The sequence below is a fragment of the Phascolarctos cinereus genome, unplaced genomic scaffold (genome assembly GCF_003287225.1).
Source record: "Phascolarctos cinereus isolate Bilbo 61053 unplaced genomic scaffold, phaCin_HiC Scaffold_2;HRSCAF=192, whole genome shotgun sequence".
NCBI classification, from domain to species: Eukaryota; Metazoa; Chordata; class Mammalia; order Diprotodontia; family Phascolarctidae; genus Phascolarctos; species Phascolarctos cinereus.
In genome coordinates this window covers 53,694,151-53,709,981 of record NW_027555625.1, presented here as the reverse complement: position 1 = coordinate 53,709,981, position 15,831 = coordinate 53,694,151, and the positions used below count along the sequence as shown (strand labels likewise).

General features: G+C 40.8%; 1 protein-coding gene across 1 annotated transcript in view; it reads right to left on the bottom strand.

Moving 5' to 3' along the window:
• Window positions 1–14,376, bottom strand: part of CA5A (carbonic anhydrase 5A) — a 50,057-nt gene extending 35,681 nt beyond the window's left edge. Inside the window, exons 1-2 of the mRNA XM_020989461.1 lie at window positions 14,131–14,376; window positions 6,993–7,190 (exon numbers count right to left, since the gene is read on the bottom strand). Of these exons, the coding sequence (XP_020845120.1) occupies window positions 6,993–7,190; window positions 14,131–14,287 (355 nt within the window). The 5' untranslated portion in view covers window positions 14,288–14,376. The remainder of the gene's footprint in view (window positions 1–6,992; window positions 7,191–14,130) is intronic.
• Between the last annotated feature and the right edge of the window lie 1,455 nt (window positions 14,377–15,831).

Below are 15,831 nucleotides of genomic sequence, written 5' to 3'. Positions count from 1 at the left end.
CCCAAAGTGTCTTGCAAACATGATCTCATTCAAACCTCTCAGCAGCGCTGCCAAAATGCCAGTGTTCTGGTACATGTGAGATCTCTATCCCCATTCGTACTGACATTGGAGAATTTCTTTCTTAGTTCTCTGAGGGAGATAAGCTTGTTTTTATTCTAAAACTAAACACGTCATCAATAAATGCAGATAATAAATAACTACACTGTCCTTGGGAGATGAAGATCACACCATTTACCCATTGTCAGTCTGATAAAAGGCTTTGAATGGCTATCAGGATCAATGACTTAAAACTGGCAAAGTTAAGTGACTTGGACAAAGTCACAAAACTGATACGTGACTGAGTTGGGATTCAAACCCTCTGACTTAAATTCAGGACACATTACCTTTCCTCAAGCTGTCTCTCCCGAAGGGAGGTGGATTTGCGGTAAACCATGCACACTGAAGGGCCAGGGCCCCTTCGTGATCAAAGAGTGAACACATTTTGCTAGTTAAGCTGGCGAGGATCAGGGGCGTAGTCTGGATCTGTGCAACAGAGCAGAGAAAACTGGCTCCTGTGGATTTCGAACCCATGACCTTGGATCTCTTTAGCACAGTGGGCCAATGTTTTCCTCCCTGAAGAAACAGGATACTAGCATTTGGAATCAAACCCTAACCTTGCCCTCACTCCCAGGGCTCCAATTGCAACTTTGGGCTTTTGGACCAAAATCGGTTTTTGTTTCATTTGGTTTGGTTTGGTTTTCTTGATTAGGGGTCTCAGGCTTCTGGAGAGTAAAGAGGACCCTGCTTACTAGAATTCAGCACATGGTTCCTGGAATATAGCTGTTCTCGGTGTTCAGGGGAATGGAATTCTTAGGGGACTTCAACCATTAATCGAGGCAGTGTGAGTACAAATGTTCTGCCAGGACCCAAGCCTAATGACTCAACCAGAGACATCCAAATAATAACAGCAGAAGCAGCAGTGGACAGAGACCCAGATGAGCGCGTTCAGCTAATTACCTTGGACAGGTCTAAGGCTCTTGGCACATCAAGGGTCTTAAAAAGCAGATGAGAAGCACATGGACACACTGCTCCTCGTCTCCCCTTTCTTTTGATTTGGAAAAAGGGATGATGGCCATCACCCCCAAAATAACTGTTTATGCAGGCCAGGAACTACAGAGAGAAAGACACATTGACCTAAAACTCTAATGGGCTCAGGGAATTCACAATCAACAGCGACTGAAAGCCAGGGGTAGAAGCAATAGGTCCGCCAAGCTGTCGGTTTGGGGTTTCCTAAGGTAAGTTTCTAAAATATGGAGACATTTCTTCATTCATTCAACAAACATTTATAAAGCCTACTATGTGATTCAGTGGACAGGAAGTCAGAAAATCTGGGCTCTAGTCTTGATTCTATAACTTATTAGCTCTCTGACTTTGTGCAGGTCACATTATCTCTTAAGATTTGTTTTTTTTGTTTTGTTTTGTTTTTAAGGCAAATCTCAAAGACAGAAGAGCCAGGTAACAGCAAATGTGACATCGACTTATGATAATTACATTTTTGTTGACGTTCAGTTGTTTCCAACTCCTCATGACCCCATTTGGGATTTTCTTATCAAAGATGCTGGAGTGGTTTGCCATTTCCTTCTCCAGCTCATTTTACATAGGAGGAACTGAGGCAAACAGGGTTAAGTGACTTGCCCAGGGTCACACAGCTAGTAAATGTCTGAGGCTGGATTTGAACTCAGGTCTTCTAGTCTCCAGTCCCAGCACTCTATCCATCGTGTCCCCTAACTGTCTGGCAATAATTACATAAGAAGTGCTAAGACCGAAGATAAGCTGAACAAAGGAAAAAAAGCATTTATTATGCACCTATTAGGTGCTTAATAATATAGGCACTGTATTATTACTGAGGAAACTGGGGCTGACCTGCCCAGGGTCACACAGCTAGGAAGTATCTGAGGCTGAATTCGAAACTGAGGTCTCTTCTGATGCTGAGCTCAGCGCTCTATCCACGGAGCACCTAGCCACCATCAGCCGATGCCAACTGAAAGGCATTATCTTGCTTTTACATTCTCTTTGTTCCTTAGTGCTACTTCTACACACTCTCTCTGGTGCCACCACTCAGGAACCTCTTCTCCTTGGGGGTAGACTCTGTCCAAATTTATCAGCCAATATACATCCCCATGGCTGTCATCCTCCAGCTTCCAGGAATTCTGCTTACTTTCTTCACGGGTTCAGTGTCTGGCTCAGCCTCCCTCTCATTCTACCTCCTGCTTCCATACTTGAGGATTCTAACATATGTGTTGATGTTGCCTAATACTCTAATTTTCTCATTCTTGAATCTAGTCCACTCTTATGATCTACTCTTGTACCATTCAGCTACACACAAGGACTCACATCCTGGACCTTGTCATCATCCACAAAAATCTATTTCCATGCTGGAGAGAGCACTGAAATTCCTTTATAGGACCATTCCATCTCTCCCTAAGTCTTATTCTTCCTAATTCTCTTCTCTATACCCATTGAGACCTTCAGTCCTTCTCTTTCTCAGCCCAGGCCATCACTCCTGCTCGGGGTACAATCTCTTCCCTTCCCAAGCTCAATCCCCTTAAGAAATAAGTTTTACTTGATTGTCACTTCCTAATAACTTCTCCCCCCGTAAAGCTCTCTCCTATAACAAAAAAAAATACTTATTTCTTCAGTTTTATCTTTCTGCCAAAGAGTATGATCTTTGGACTAGAAAGGATCGAACAAAAATGACAATAAGAGAGTTGTTCATAAGATTTATAAAAGAGCCTAATTGACCTCAATGCACTCAAATCTCAAAGCTCCAAGAACTGTAACCCACTTTCTTTTCTAGCTTCCATTTTACATTGGCTTCCCCCATTAGAATATAAGGGCAAAGATTGTCTTTCTTTCTGTTTGTATTTGTATCTCCAGCACTTACCATAGTGCCTGGCTCATAGTAAGTGCTTAATAAATGCTTGACTTGACTATATCTCAGGGTACTAAAATAATGATTGCATATGATTGTTTAATCATGGCCAGTAATCTCTGAAACATCATGGAAAAGAAGGAAGGTGTTATAGGACTGGGGAGAGGAGAAAAGGAAAGAGAGTTGTATCTTTATAGTTGAGTCTAGAGAGCTTTAATTTGATTCTTAGTAAAATTCTAAAAAGCATTAACAAGAGGATAATTAATGAACAGCTAGAAAAGGAAACAGTGAGCACCAGGAGCTAGCATTGATTCCCCAGGAAAAAGTCCAGCACCTACAATAACATAAATGAAAACATTGAAAGGTAATTGAACCTTGATGAATTATGATGGCCTCCATTGGCCCAGAGGCTAGATGAAAAAACATTTTCCTCTTTCCATTAGAGAGGTTATAGACAAGTAGTGAGTCAGCTAAGTGGCATAGAGTGCCAGGCTTGGAGACAGGAAGACTCATCTTCATGAGCTCAAATCTGGCCTCAGACACTTATTAACCGTATGACCCTGGGCAAGTCACTTAACCCTGTTTGCCTCCATTTCCTCATCTGTCAAATGAACTGGAGAAGGAAATGGCAAACCACTCCAGTATCTTTGCCAAAAAAAACCCAAATGGGGTCACAAAGAGTTGAACATGACCGAACATAACAAAGACAAGTTAGCATCACATGTGATGTTAAACAGTCACTGTGTTGGCTGGCTTTGCGTAACTATTTTCTTCTTATATGTTTGTGTGTATGTGTGTGTGTGTGTGTGTGTGTGTGTATGGATAGATAGATAGATAGATAGATAGATAGATAGATAGATAGATAGATAGATAGATAGATGGATAGATAGATAGAGATGTAGATAGATAGACAGATTTTTTTTTTTTGGTGGGGTTAAGTGACTTTTTCTTCCCATATTTTAATGAGGACTCAATGACAGAAATAGGAAGATACATTCAGAAAATAACTATGATATTTTAAAAAGCATCAATAAAACTTTTTTTAAAACCCCACCTAGTTCATAGTTGACTAACCTACCTATTTTTCTTTGTTGATACAGAAATTAAATTGGAAAATATGAAACACCATTTGCCCAGATTTTGGCAAGCATTTGATGAAGCTTCTCGCCTTAATCTTGTGAACAAGTTGGAGAGATATGGTTTAGACAATAGCACAGTTAGGTTATTTCAGAAGGGACTGGCTATCAGTACAATTATTTTGGAAAGTAATTTGGAATTACATAAAGTGTCTAAAATTTTCATGCCCTTTGACCCTGAAATTCCACTATTAGGCTTATACCCCAAGGAGGCCACTGATAAGATAGTCATCATATACATAAAAATATTTATAGCAGCACTTTTTTTGATAGCAAAGAATTGGAAACAAGGTAGATGCCCATCAATTGGGGAATGGCTAAAAAAATTATAAGAAATGCTCACTATGATGAATAAAGAAAAGTATGGAAAGGTCTATATGAACCAATGTGGAGTAAAGTGATCAGAGTCAAGAAAAACAATACATACATTGACCATAATAATTTAAGTAAAAAGGACTCTCCTCTTCCATAAAAATAAAAAATGAGCTTTGCAAAATTACAAAGCATGGTTCCAAAAGAAATACGAGAAGATGCCCCCAACCTGTCCCTTTGCAGAAGCAGGCGACCTACTTAGGATACATTGCACATATTTTTAGACTTTTGTAATGGATTGATCAGTTTGGCTGATTTTTTTCTCTTCATTTTTTGTCTTTAAAAATATTTTTTGTTATATGAGATGGCTCTCAGAGAGGATAAGGGGAGAAGATATTGGGGAAATTTTTGGTGATTAAAAAAAGAAAAATACGGAAGATCAATTTTAAAAGAAATTTTTTTGAAAAGTAGTTGAATGGCTAGATTTATACTATAGTCATTAATGGCTGAAGGTCAATTTGGAAGGAAAATACTGGTGGATTGCTCCAGGAATCTATTTTGTCCTGTGCTGGTTAATGTATCAACCAACTGGATGAAGGCACAAATAACATACTTAACATATTCACAAATGACACAAAGGTAGGTGAATTGGCTATTATCTAGTGGAAACAGCATTGGACTCGGAGATAGGAAAAACCTAGGTTTGAATTCTGCCTACAAATGAGATCACGTATATCAAGTGTTTTATAAACCACAAAGTGCTTTTAAAATACCAGCTCTGATCATTCCCGTGGTATGACCAAGTCGATTGGAAGAGATCTTAACAACATTCACTTTTGGTTTTTGGCAGTTGTCCTTTCAGCTTAAAGAGATCTTGACAAGTAAAGTCTAAGAAGATGAAATTAAATAGAAACGTAAAATCTTCTGCTTGGGTTGAAAATGAAATCAACTTCACAGGTACAAGACAGATGAGATAAAAACTCATCTGGAAAAGATCTGGGGTTTTTAGTGGACTCTAAGTTTAATATGAGTCAATCTTTTTATGAGGTTATGGCAGCCAAAAAAATTTAAGATAATCTTGGACTTCATTGAGAGGAATTGTGTCCAGGAGGACCATAGTAGGGCTGCCACACTCTCCCCCCAAATCCCACCGTCTGGTTTACAATCTAGTGAAAAAGGATCACTCAGTCAATCGACAAGCATTTATTAAGTGTTCCCTATGTGACAGGCATTGTGCTAAGCACTAAATTAAATATATTCACAGGTAAATAGAATTCAGATCTGAATATAAGTGCATGAGAGGAATGACAAATTCCATAAGATGAAGGAGGAGAGATATAAGGGACGGAACTCAAAACTTCCAAACTTAGGAAATTTCACCAGCTGGTGTTTGCTTTGTCTCCAAAAGAAAATGGAAGCCCTGATGTAAATGAAAAGAATAATAAAAAGAAACTTGATATCTCCATAATTGTAATGAACAATCTTGACCTTTTGAAGAGATTAGGAGATATACCTCCCTTCAATGAAGAAGAGTGTTGTACATGTGATTAGATAAGATGGATGCCTATATTGCCTTAGCTAATTTTTTTTCTTTTATTTTTTCTTTTTGCTTTTTGGTGAGGCGATCAGTGTCAGGTGACTTGCCCAAGGTCACACAGCTGGTAAGTGTCTAGTGTCTGAGGCCAAATTTGAACTCGGGTCCTCCCGACTTCAGAGCTGGTGCTCTATCCACTGTGCCCCTTTTCCTCTTACTCTTGAGGGTACCAGAATATTTCCAGTCACTCAGGCTCACAATCTCTACGTAATCTTCCATTCCTGACTTTCCATCACCCTACTTACTCAATTAGCTGCCAAGTCTTGTCATTTCTATCTCTTCCACAACATCTCTTCCACCTGTCTCCTTCTCTGTATTCACACAGTCACCACCAGAGTTCAGGCCCACATCCCCAATCACCTGGAAAGACAACTGCAGTAGCTTCCCACTTGGTCTCCCGGCCTCAAGTCTTTCCCACTCCAATCCAGGTGCCAAAAGATTTTCCTTAAATGCATCTCTGATGAGGCCATTCTCCTCAATAAACTTCAGTGACTCTAAGAACAAATATTATTTCTTCTTTATCTCATCCTTTTAAAATATCTATTTATGTAAGTCTTATGATATACCTAATTATTAATATTGTCACAGACATTAATAAATAAGTAAATATATTTGTTATTTAGTTGTTGCAATCATATCCAAATCTTCATGACCCCATTTAGGGTTTTCTTATCAATATACTGAACTGGTTTCCTTCTCCAGCTCATTTGACAGGTGAGGAAACTGAGGCAAACAGGTTTAAGTGACTTGCCCAGGGTCAAACAGCTAGTAAGTATCTGAAGCCAGATATGAACTCACCAAGATGAGTCTTCCTGACCCCCAAGCCCAGCACTCTATCCACTGCATCACCCAGAAGTAAACATATACATAAGCTCACAATACTTAAAATGTTTTTATTGATCAAGTGTTCAATCAGAAAAGTTTGGAGACCATTGCTCAAGATACATGATAACTCAGGCCAAGGCCAAGACTTCTCTTTATTAGAGAGATCTTTCCCAGACCTCTTAACATCTCCGAGTATGGACCCTCAGTCTCTTACCTGATCCATTGGTAGAGTCATCAAATTCAACCTGGAACAAGTATCCTGTATTCCATACATGAAGACAACAAGATGGGTCATACGAGATTTTCAGGGGTTTCAAGTGAGGGTCATAGACACTGTCTCTCCACTGGATGTTGATAGGAGATTGCTGAGTGCCTCCTGGTACAGACATGGGGCTTGTCCAGAGTGGATGTGCTATAATCCAGAGAAAAGTAGACAGTGTTGATGAAGCCAATCTGGCCATCAGCCCATTAGCCCAACCTGAAGCATTAGAACCTTGGGCAAACCAGGCTGCCATTTGGATTTAGACTCAGTGAAACCAGACCAGACACTCTAAAAGAAAAGGAATTAAAGTAACATTTGGGGTACTTGCCTTTAGGGTTGATGGTTAAATTTTCATTGTGAGCATTTATACCTTGCAATCCACAAACACCACAGATTAGAGCTTGATTTATTGTTATGTTGATTTCTAGGCTTAGAAAGTGATGGAGAGCATATTAATAATGCAGATTAAGCTTAAAGGTATGTCACGTTTACATAGTTCTTTTGGAGAGCCAGTGGTTAAATATTAAACACCACCACCGCCACCACCAATCCCTGCATGCCCATTACTTGGCAAGGCAATATAGAGTAGCCAACAGAAGACTGGAATTAGAGTCAGGAAGATCTGGATTCAAATCCTGCTTCTGAGACCAAGTAGCTGTGGGATGGTAAGCAAATTACTTAACTTCCTCAGGTGTGTTTCTCCATTTACTAAATGGAGGTAGCCTGGCAATGAGTCTTTCACAATTGTGAGAGCTTGTGAGGCTCAAGTAAGATGAGGTAGATAGATAGATAGATAGATAGATAGATAGATAGATAGATAGATAGATAGATAGATAGATAGACAGATAGACAGATAGACATATGTATGCATGTATAATATATATATACATGTATAATGTGCTTTTCCAACTTTCAAGGGTTATATAAATTCATTAGTTCAGTAGAATTAAGGGAAATAGTACCTACTATGTGCTGGGCTCTAGGGAATAAAAAGAAATAATGGCCAAGTTCCTGCCCTCTAGGAGCTTACATTCTTTTTTGAGAAGATACTACCCATATATGGAGAAGCAAATATAAGGTATAAATGAAGTTATATGAGAATAACTTCAAGGAGAAGAAATAAACAACCATGCCGTGGAGGTGTCAGGAGATGGCTCTCAGGAGATGGCACTCGAGCTGGGCTTTTAAGGAAGGCAGGGACTCTTGGAGGCGGAGGGAAGGAGGACACTTGGACACACCTGGGGGTACCTGTGCAAAGGCACAGAAGTGAGAGATGAGGGTCAGGCCCTGAGAGCGTACTTGGAGGGAAGCCATACCAGGTACAGTCATTGGTTTCCCTAAAGCACAGGTCTGAAGCTTCACTGCTTCCCTCTTGCCTCTAGGAAAAAATACACATTCCTTCGTTTGGCTTTTAAAACCCTTTCAGGATGTGGCTGCTGTCCACTTCACTTGCCCAGTGACCCTCCCTTCACGGGCTCTGCAGCCAGGCCAGACTGACCTTACTTTATTCTTCATTTCGGCCTTTCTACCACTTCACTCAGTGCCTTTGCAGAAGCTTGTGATCCCCCTTCCCCCCACAGACACACACCCCATCCCTGAAATGCCCTCCAGCCTAGCCTCTGCCTCCTCTGAAGAATCCCTTCCTTCAAAGCTCCGTTAAAAGGCCTGATTCCCATAGCTGCTAACAACCTCCCCTCCCCCAAATTACTTCGCACCAACTATGTGTGTGTGTACATTCATATAAGCATGTATGCTCATATAATCACACACATGTGCACATATATGTTCACGTATACATATATGGGAGGAAGAAATGAGAACAAGTCGTTATTAAGTGCCTACTGTGTGCTAGGCATTCTGCTTGGTACTTTGCAAATATTATTTCATTTGAGCTTCACAACAACCATGCAAGGTAGATGCTTTTTTTATTCCCATTTTGCAGCTGAGGAAGCTGAGGCAAACAGTGGTTAAGTGATATATGTATATAGTTTGTATTTCCTTTTCTGTACATATGCTGTTTCCTTCTAACAGAAGGTAAACACCTGAAGGGCTTGCCTGTTTCTTCTTTCTCTGTATCCTCAATTCTTAGTAAACTGGCTGGCACTTAAGTGGTTAGTGGATGAATGAATGAATGAATGAATAAATGAATGAATGAATGAATGAATGAAAGAAGACTGGGAAGGCATTTTAACTTAAGATGAAAACTTATTGACTGCTCCCTATGGTTCTTGCTTAAAAACCATTTTTCTGTCTGTCAGACTTTTGAGTTTATATGCCATTCATTGCTAATGTCTCAGGCATAATTTTGATTTATTTTACTCTTATTTTCGCAGAACTTGGTCACAATGGGTGGACTTTCCTGGTGCCCAATGTCCCTGAATGACATGAGCACAGACTCAAGATGATGAAGTCCATGGCCACCATTAATGTTTATTGGTAAAGAACCAAGAAGGGTCCTTACTGTTCTCTTGCAAAGTTAGCCGATGGAAGGGGAAGGGTTAAAGGTAGTGAGCCATGGTAGTTGTACTAGGGAGGGTCCTGTTGTAGAGGATAAGGAGTTCCTGAGTTCAAATCCGGCCTCAGACCAAATATTTGATACTTACTAGCTGTGTGACCCTGGGCAAGTCACTTAACCCCAATTGCCTAAAAAGAAAAAAAAAGTTGAAGGACCTGAGTTCAAATCCAGCCTCAGACCAAACACTTGACACTTACTTGCTGTGTGACCCTGGTTGTGAGACTCAGGCTGTGGAACTTTCAGTAAATGTCTCATTGTCTCCAGCAAACACATTTATTTTTAAATTGCACTCTTTAACTTTTACTGTAAGTGAATGGTATGGAGGTGACCTATTCTTCACAATGATGAAACTCTGACAGGTCCTACCAGGTTGGAAAGGTTTCCAGGACCAGGCCAGGCATGGATTGTTTGCTCTCTGAGGACCATCCTAGCTAAGTTCAGAGAGGATCATCACCAAGTTAGTAGCTGAGGATGAATCTTTTGGGCGCAGTAATAATCCCCAATCTTCTACTAAATTATAGAAGAGCTGTGACCTTTGCTGGTGAAGGGAATACTCACCCCTACAAAATTCCAGATCATTGAATTCTAAGCCAATGATAAGGGAGGTAATAGAGTTTGGTGCCAAGGGAGCCAGACTTGAGATTAGAAGGACTGACTGAGTTCTCTACCTATTGCCTGCTAGCCATGCTAAAGGGAAAGCACGCCCAGCTGGGGAACTAGAGAGTGCTGGTGCTAAAGAGAGGTACAGGTGGTGGAGGGCAGGGGGTGGGGCTTAGAAGGGTATGAGGCCCTGGGAAAGCAGGCACTGAGAGGGTGAGATAGAAACCTCCTTCATAGTTTTGTCTGGTCTAGTCCACATGTTCCCCCTCACATACACGTTTCCTTTTTATTTTTATTTTTATTTATTTATTTTGGCTAGGCAACGGGGTTAAATGACTTGCCCAGGGTCACACAGCTAGTAAGTGTTATGTGTGTGAGGCCGGATTTGAACTCAGGTCCTCCTGAATCCAGGGCCAGAGCTCTATCCACTGCACCACCTAGCTGCCCCTCACATATACATTTCTAATAATATTTTAAAAAATCAAGAGATCATAGAGCTGGAAGGGATTTTAGAAGGCATCAAGAGCAATCTCATTGTATAAGTAAGGAAACTAAGGCACAAAGAAGTTAAGTGATTTGCCCAGGGTTACTCGTAGCTGCTGTTTGGTCACACCCAACTCTTTGTGACCCCATTTGAAGTCTTTCTTGGCAAAGACACTGAAGTGATTTGCCGTTTCCTTCCTTCTGCAGCTCATTTTACAGCTGAGAAAACGGAGGCAAACCGGGTCAAGTGACTTGCCCAGGGTCACATAGCTACTAAGTGTTGGAGGCCAGATTTGAACTCACGAAGATGAGTCTTCCTGACCCTCGGCCTGGCACTCTATCTACTGTGCCACCTAGCTATCTGCCTAAGGTCACACAACTAGGAAATATCTGAGCCTGGATCTGCACAGAGATCTTCTTGGGCTCCATCCTCTACACCAAGTTACCTCTTAATACCACTACAATCAAAATGATTAGTTTGGTTAGACTACGCCTCCACTGTCAAAACAAAATGGAAGATTGTGTGCCTTCTTGGGGAGGGTGGTGGGGAGGAAGGGGGAGAAAAATTTTAAACTCAAAAACATATGGAAATGATTGTTGATAAATCAAAATAAATTAATAAAAAAAGAAAAAAAACAATGGAAAACAGAGGTAACAGTTGGGAAAACCTACCTTTAATGCTAATTAATTAAAGAATTTCCTCAAATTTTTAGTTTCAATATCAGCAGTAGCATAAAGTGGATAGAATCCTGGATTTACCATCAGGAGAGACCTAGGTTCACATACCAGATTTGACTCTTAAAAATTACATGACCTCAATCAAATTACTTATTCTCCCAGAGCCTCAATTTTCCTTATCAATAAAATGGAGCTAATAGCACTTGCATAGCAAGCCCTTTATAAACCTTCAAGGACTATATGAATTATCATGAGGCTTATCCTTAGTTGTACTTACTTGGAACAAGGAGCTGAAATGGTCTTGCAATAGATATACTTTTAATAATCTAGGCAAAAAAGGCTTTTTAGTCAGGCTAACAAAACACCTTTACTTAGGCCTAAGGCAATTTGTATCAAATCACGTAAATTCAAGAGGAAAATTGGGAGCCTGTCATACCTACACAAAATTACAGGAGCTTGTGATACCCATTTCTTCCCTGAGTTGACCTCTGGTCTCATTGCCAAAATGGTTTCCATTGATTCCTTCACCTCTCTCTATTGTCCCTTTCTTTGAGTCTTAGGGCATTAGGGACAATGGAAAGGTAAAGGATATGAGGAGAAGATCAGCATGGAGATAGGGAGGGGGAAGAAACTGGCCAGGGTGGGAAGGATAAAGGCAGATTCACAAGACTACAGGGGAAGCTAGTTCATTAAGCCATTCATAAGGAAAAAAATGTTGGGAATTTCAAAAGAGGGGAAGAGAAGGGTATATTTAGCACTGAAATTAATTTCTGGACTGGGTGAGGGTCTAGATAAGATGTTCTAATTAATGTAGCAATAAAGTGGCATAGATCGTACTGGAAGATGTGTCCATTGATCCAATGAGAAATATTAATATGCAACAATTCAATTTATTTCTGCACATAAGTTCTCCAGTGACTGAGTCGGGGTTGTTCATGACTATGCCAGTGAGACACAAGCTTGGGCCCATCCTACCAAGCTGAAAAGCCTTAGAATGCTCTTAGGGAACCTGCCCAGTTAGGGGAGGAGGAACTCATCGCCAGAAGGCTGATGCTAGGTGATGGGTTCTTTGGCCATGGTGACTCATGAAATAGATGGGAAAAAAACACCAAAAAAAAGGCTCCTAGTCCTGTAGTACTCCCTGTTCACCAGGCACAAGCATTAGCAAGGTCATGAGCTTATTACTGGAAGGCCTATACTTTATGCATGCTGTCATTAAGGTCTTCAAATAACAAGCTTTCTGTGGGATCCCCAATGCCTACCAAATACGGTACAAACTCCTGATCCTGGCCTTTAAGATTTTCTGCAATTTGGCTCTAACCTGTCTTCCCAAAACCCATTTCATGTTGTTCCTCTTTATATACTCTGAAATCCAGCCAAATGGGACTACCCTCTGGATTCCTGCCCTATCTTGCCTCCACCGTTTTGTTAATGCCATCATCCAAACCTGTAATGCAATCCTATGTCCTCTGCCTCACCCCATTTCTGTCAGTAGAAGCCTATTCCTTCTTTCAAGGTCCAATTCAGGGGCTTCTTCCTCCATGAAGCTCTTTCTGAGCTCCCTTACTATACCCTACAGAGAAAGTACTATTTCTTCCCTCAAACTTTTCACTGTGTTTTGCTCGGGTCCATCTTCCCTCATATCAGAGTTATCTGCGGGCATGTTTTTTACCTATCCCCCACCCCATTAGAATGTAAGCTTCTTGAGAGTATAGTCTATGTCCTATTGTGCAAGGTTCTATGTTTTCTTTGCATCTGCTGCACCCCACATATAGTATTCATTGAATAAACATTATGCCCATTTTAATCATCTCCTGGACTCTTTTCATATGGCAAAATCCATAAACCAACCATTCATTGCCATCTTTCCAAGTACAAATGGAAGTTACATTTCCTAAGCATGATTTCAGCTAGATAATGTGTGGCAACATCAGGATGAAAGCAAAGCCCCTGCCATCGATGACACAGTAACTTCTGAGGGGAAAAGAACAGAAGTTCAGTGTCACAGAGCAATCCAAAAAGTTAATGCATTCTTAGTCTTGCAGATGGAATGGTATGATCAGGAAGATATGTTTGAGAATCAAGGAGTAGTCCAGTCTAAATAGAGCAGAAGGTTCTCATAGAAGAATTAGCAAAAGGATAATCCTAGAAAGATGGATCAAGGTTCATGGAGGACCTAGAATCATAATGTAATTGTTACCTTATGGTTTCATATAGTCCTTATAACAACTCTGTGTTCTAAGTGGTATAAATATCATGATTCTACAGCTGAGGAAATAAGCCTGGAAAAACCTGATTCTACACATTAATAGAAGCACAGTATCCCAAATGAGAGAGTGATAATTTGAGGGAACTCTGCCCTGGTTGGACACATTTGGAATATTGTTCTAGGAACCACATCTTAGGGAGGAAATTGTCAAGCATGTTCTAAGGACAGTAGCAAAGATGTCAGGTGGACTGGAGGCCAGAAATATAGCGATTAGCTAAAACCTGGAGAAGAGGACCTAGAAGGAACATGACTCCTATCCTTGAATATTTGAAGGGCTGTTATTTAGAAGAGGTATTACACTTGTCCTGATGGACCCCACAAGGTAGAACAGAGAGCAAAAGTTAGAAGCTGCAGAGAGGCAAATTTTGGCATGAGAGAAGGAAAAAACCCTGATTTCTAACCATTAGGATTGTTCCAAAGTGGAATGGGCTGCCTCAAGAGAAGGTAAAGTGTATAAGAAGGACCCTACTTGTCAGTACATTATAGAGAGGATTTCCATGTATACTCACTGCCCTTAAACCAAGAACAACCACGTGTTGACTTACAGGACTTATTCCTATTTCTTAGAACACAGGAGCCCCTGGTGCACGCTCTTTCTGGTATCATCTGGTGGTGCCTGGGACTTCCTCTCGCCTGCTTGCCAAAAAACAGTGAATGCAAACCTCTGAGGTTGTTGAAGACCAAGATCTTGGCTCTGAACATCCTGGGCTGTTCCACTCCTGAGCCCTAGTGTTTCACAGCACCCAGTGGACACTCTGGTTTGTATCTGATGGATGGACGCTTGTTCTCCCTTTGACGATTATTATGCCCAACCCAGGCTGTGCCTCCTACACCATACAGAAGGCCTCCCAAATCTCAGGGCCAAAGAGTTAATCTTCAAACTATCCCTGTCCTGACCCTTCACCCCAGGCTGAAGCTAAATTTTGTTTGAGAATGGAGCGGGACAGCTGGGATTGGCTGTATGGATCTGATTTGTATCTCTGTCCTTCGGTTTTGTCAACATGGGTTAGTTGGCCAACATGATGGGGTGAATTATTCTCAGAACAGGACTTAAGGAAGGATATAAGATAAATTAGAGGATACATGATCCTGACCCTTAGTAAATTACACTATAGCTCGAGAAGATAAGACTTTACTAAATCAAACACCTAGAAAGAATGAAAAATGTATAAATTGACACAAGAAATGACCTTCCTAACACAGAGCCAGACGAAAGCAAAATCATGAATCCTAAACTTTGTCTTGCTTTCACTTTTCTCTCACCTCTCCCTATCTCCCCTTTAAGTATCCAGGCCCTTCGACTCTTTTCAGAGATCCAAGATGATGTGATTATAGCTCCCAAGATGAAAGGGATCTTAGCAGTCATGCAGTCTAGTCTCCTTGTTTAACAAGTTAGGAAACTGAGACCCATAGAGTCCAATGTCGCACAGATAGCTAATGGCAGAATTAGGATTTGAACTGGTTTTGTGACTTCAAATTCAACACTCTAGGCTCACCTCACTTTCTACTGTTACTAATCTGCTTCTCCAGCCAAGCTCTTCTGTCTCTTTACTTGTCTACATCAAAACCTCTTTTTATGGAAAGGCAATATGTCAGTCATTTATACCTTCATGGGAACTTAAATCTAGTTGTTATCTTTCCCAAGGGAATATGAATTTTAAGTCATTTCTGAAGCAGGGGAAGGAGGGAGTAAAAACTTTTGTCTCTGGTTAAGGAAGTTTAAACAATTCCAACAAGTGGGAGGGTTTTTTGTCTGTAGGAAATTATTTCTTCTGTAAAAGGGAAAAGTGCTTTGAATTTGGAGTCAGAGGACATGGATTCAAAACTGGCAGTTACTACATGTGTTACTCTGAACAAGTCACATCACCTCTTTCTGTGCCTCAGTTTCCTCATCTGTAAAAAGAGGAGATTGGAATAGTTGACTTTGTTGAAGTCTCCTAGGTCCAATGAATCCCCCTGATAATACTTCCAAGAACTGGTCATTTAAGTAGTGGTCTTAAGAGATTCTGGGGGGCAGTTAGGTGGCACAGTGGATAGAGCTCCAGCCTTGGAGTCAGAAGGACCTGAGTTCAAATCAGGTCTCAGACCAGACACTTGATACTTACTAGCTGTGTGACCTTGGGCAAGTCACTTAACCCCAACTGCCTCACCCCCCCAAAAAAAAAGAGATTCTAGACTTGGAGTCAGGAAGACCTTAATTCAAATCCTGCCTCAGACACTTACTAGTTGCACAACCTTGGGCTAGT